This window comes from Manihot esculenta, chromosome 12 (genome assembly GCF_001659605.2).
Source record: "Manihot esculenta cultivar AM560-2 chromosome 12, M.esculenta_v8, whole genome shotgun sequence".
Taxonomy (NCBI): Eukaryota; Viridiplantae; Streptophyta; class Magnoliopsida; order Malpighiales; family Euphorbiaceae; genus Manihot; species Manihot esculenta.
This window is the reverse complement of record NC_035172.2, coordinates 35795948-35799518: the sequence shown is the minus strand read 5'-3', so window position 1 is coordinate 35799518 and position 3571 is coordinate 35795948. Positions and strand designations below refer to the sequence as shown.

General features: G+C 35.6%; 1 protein-coding gene across 1 annotated transcript; it reads left to right on the top strand.

The window, feature by feature from the left end:
• Nucleotides 1-3147, top strand: LOC110628576 (probable mediator of RNA polymerase II transcription subunit 26c). Its single transcript, XM_021775322.2, has 9 exons — nt 1-1133; nt 1215-1283; nt 1415-1497; nt 1601-1674; nt 1810-1859; nt 1939-1972; nt 2112-2251; nt 2572-2671; nt 2782-3147. The coding sequence occupies exons 1-9, from the start codon at nt 735-737 to the stop codon at nt 2889-2891; spliced, it is 1059 nt and encodes a 352-aa protein (XP_021631014.1). The 5' UTR covers nt 1-734; the 3' UTR covers nt 2892-3147.
• The last annotated feature ends 424 nt before the right edge of the window (nt 3148-3571 follow it).

The following is a 3571-nucleotide window of genomic DNA, read 5'->3' as shown; positions in this document are numbered from 1 at the left end:
TGTGGGACAAATCCTACTCACCACCAAAATTCCAGCTCTCTCTCTCTCTCTCTCGGCCTCCATCTTCATCTCCCCCAACTCACAACAAACAAAAACTCCTCCTTTTCAACACGCAGAAAAGAGGAAGCAAACATATGTCAGCATACATTATAAAAAAATTCCTTTAATTTTAGAATAGAATATACCATTATTTGTCACAGCCATCCAAACCTAAACTTCTGTTTTTTACTCATTCCTATCTCTTAACCCAAAACAAAAAGTTATGCAGTTTCTTCCTAGCCTTGGAGAAGAAACCTGTTTCAGCTTTCCTTTATTATTTCTATATTTTCGCTGAGATTTTGATTATTATTGTTATTATTGGTGAATTTTGGGGTTAGATCTAAGTGGGTTTTTGGAAATTTCAGATTTTTGTTGTTGGGTTGTAATTGGATTGGTTGGAAATTGCGAAAGCATAAGCATCTCAATTTCAATCTCAATCTCTCTCTCTCTCCCCCCGTCTCTCTCCAATACCGGTTGGTACCCATTCGTCAGATTCTAAATTCTGTTTCATTGATTACTTCTGTGTACGGACTCCAAATCGTGCCAGATCTGATGATGTGATCTTACAATCCGCTTCTAGAAATCTGCAGCTTCTCTTGCTTTCACGATATATAGATTTATAAACCCACAAAGAAAATACAGTTCCTTTGTTGAATTCTGAAGGAGATAAGGCAAATTTTTTGCGATATTATAGAATGGATATAGATGATTTTCGATCCATTCTGGAGAGTTCTGGGGTTGATGTTTGGACATTTATCGACACGGCCATTGTTGTGGCTTCTTTGGATTTCGGGACAGAATTGAAGGAGCGGAGAGATAAGATTGTGGAAATGCTATACTCAACTTGCTCGTCTGGTCGGTGTAGGAATTGCGATTTTGATGTTGGCAGGATTAGCAATGAGCATGAAATGAAAGAAAATAGTATTGCGGTGAAAGTTGGAGGAGGAGGTGGAAGCGGGTCTCCTTCAACAACGCCAAGGTCGATTCATGGAGATGAAGAAGATGATGATGAATTGGATCCATATGCAGGATTGTTCGACGATGAACAGAAGAAGATTTTAGAGATCAAACAACACCTTGAAGATCCTGACCAGGTTTTGACTTGTTTTTGTTTCTTTTTGCGTTGTTTTTTGGGCGTTTGATTATTGGGTTTGACTTGGTTTTCTTTAATTTAGTCTGAAGATTCTCTGGTTGATTTGCTTCAAAGTTTAGCAGATATGGATATAACCTTCAAGGCCCTCAAGGTGAATGGCGGACTAAATTTTTTAAACTTTTATTTATTTCCCTTTTCGAATTTTTGTTCATTGATTTCTTCTTCCAATCTGTTTTTAACTTTTTATCACAAGTAATTAATTTTAGAATTCTAATATTTTAGGAGACTGATATTGGAAGACATGTCAATCGTCTGCGAAAGAATTCATCCAATGATGTTCGAAGATTAGTTAAGCAACTTGTCAGGTTCTCATTTTTCTTTTTTCAATTTGCTTATGAGTTTGGACACAATTAGATTGATTGTTGAAAGAGCAGCTCAAGATTAGTTCTTTGGTTGTTTGGTTTCCAGGAAATGGAAAGAAATTGTAGATGATTGGGTGAGATTAAATCCACAAGGAGAGCATGCATCCTCTGCTCTAATGGGTAACATTATCATAATTCAATATTACCTAACTCCATATTTGCTTTTCTAGCAAAACTTCTCATATAAAGTGAAATGGAGATTTCTTTGAAGAGATGAAGTTTGGAATGGAAAATTAATGATGGTGTTTTCTGCAGCTGATGGGGACTCCCCACAGCAGAAAATTCCCCAGAATTATCATCACCAGGTGAAAAATGATCTTCTCTTGCCAGCTGCTTTGAAAATTCCATCTTTTGACTGCTTTCTAAGATTCTATTCTTTTGTAGGTTCCTGATTTTGCATACTCTCCAAATCCTCAAAGTGAGTTCAGAATCAGATTCAAAGCTGGAATTTTTTTTTTTTTTTTTTTTTTTTTTTGTTTCATTCTCTTTCTACGTTTGAGGTTTGATTGATCTGTTTACTTCTAAATTCTGTGCTAATGTGCCCTCTTTTTCCATAGATGGAAGTTCTGGTTCAGACAAGAATAATTCAGAACCAGAACGAAAGCCAAAATCAGTGCCTCGAAAGGAAGCTCCGCCTAGACCCACCCAACAATCTCTTCCTGCATCTGCATCTGCATCTGCTTCTCACAATGTACAGGTAGGTACCCCGTGCATAAGATGAGGATCTTTTGTTTGGATGATCAGAAATTGAGGATGTGATATCAAGTTTTGGGGCTTATTCTAAAGAATCAAATGAGACTAACCCCCTTGGAATTCAAAAAATTCACAAAAATTAAATTCAATTGATTTCTTTTCACAATTCTCTTATTTGGAGTAAAAGAGTGCAATTCTTTTAACTTACAAGAATTCATATAAATTTTGTTCATGCAAAATGAATCATGGAAAACAAATAATAAAAGATTTTGGCATCATTTTACTCGGTTACTTAAAGATCATTTGACATCTGTGGCTTTGCAGAGGCAGAAAGAGCAGCAACAAAGAGAGAGAGATTTTGATTCTGATAGGCTGGCTTCCGCAAGGAAGAGGCTTCAAGAGAATTACAAAGAAGCCTTAAATGGTTTGATTCCTATCCATAATTTTGCATTTTTTGTTTGAACCTGGTGGAATTAAAAATTTGTGCATGTACTGATAATGCATTTGGTGTTATGTTGTGCTTGGTTTGTGAAGCCAAGAAGCAAAGAACAATTCAAGTGATGGACATACATGAGATTCCAAAACCTAAGAATGCCTACTTTGCAAAGAACAAAGGTGGCGGTTCTCAAGGGAGGCACTGGTGATTTTGGCTGAGAGATATTCATTAACAATGGTCTTTCTTGGGGGAAACATGAAAAATCTGACTCCACATTTATCTTTTTTTAATTCTGTTTTCTTTAAATTGAAAGAAAACACATTTTTCTTTAATTTTCCTTGTGATAAAAAAGGAAAAACTTAACAAGCTCCTTGGAAAATAGAGGTTTGAGGTTCTCATATGCAGGGGTCTGCTTGAGAGTATGATTGCTCGTATAAATATTAACTTTTTAGACATTGATCAAATTCGGGATAGGTGTTTTTTTTTTTTTTTTAATTTCAAATATGTCTAACATAATTAATAATTAGAAAATTAGTGTTCATATGAGTAAATTTTTCTTAGTCTCACCCTTTATTAGTGTTTTTTTTATATAAGTATTATTGTCAAAGCTTAGGGTAGCTTTTAATGATTAAGATAACAGGATGAGGATGAGGAAACAGTTAGGCATTGACCCATTTTGATGTTGAATGATGAAGGAGCTTTAGTTGAGTGAGTGTAGGATGTGGTTGGGAGGAAAGGTTGTGGAAATCCCTTCAATTATTACTCTTTATTTTTAAAACGTTTATTTTCTCGCATAAAATATCCTTTCTTGTCATTGACAGCCTAATTGCTTTACAGCCTGCCCATAACTTCTTGTTGGGGACTCTCGCTTGCCAACTTAGCATTCAT

What these genes read in the sequence shown, in the direction of transcription:
- LOC110628576 (XM_021775322.2), top strand. Translation starts at nt 735, where the DNA reads ATGGATATAGATGATTTTCGATCCATTCTGGAGAGTTCTGGGGTTGAT. An exon ending in TAACCTTCAAGGCCCTCAAG is followed by an intron (nt 1,284 to 1,414) that starts GTGAATGGCGGA and finishes CTAATATTTTAG; the next exon opens with GAGACTGATATTGGAAGACA. An exon ending in CTGCTTCTCACAATGTACAG is followed by an intron (nt 2,252 to 2,571) that starts GTAGGTACCCCG and finishes GTGGCTTTGCAG; the next exon opens with AGGCAGAAAGAGCAGCAACA.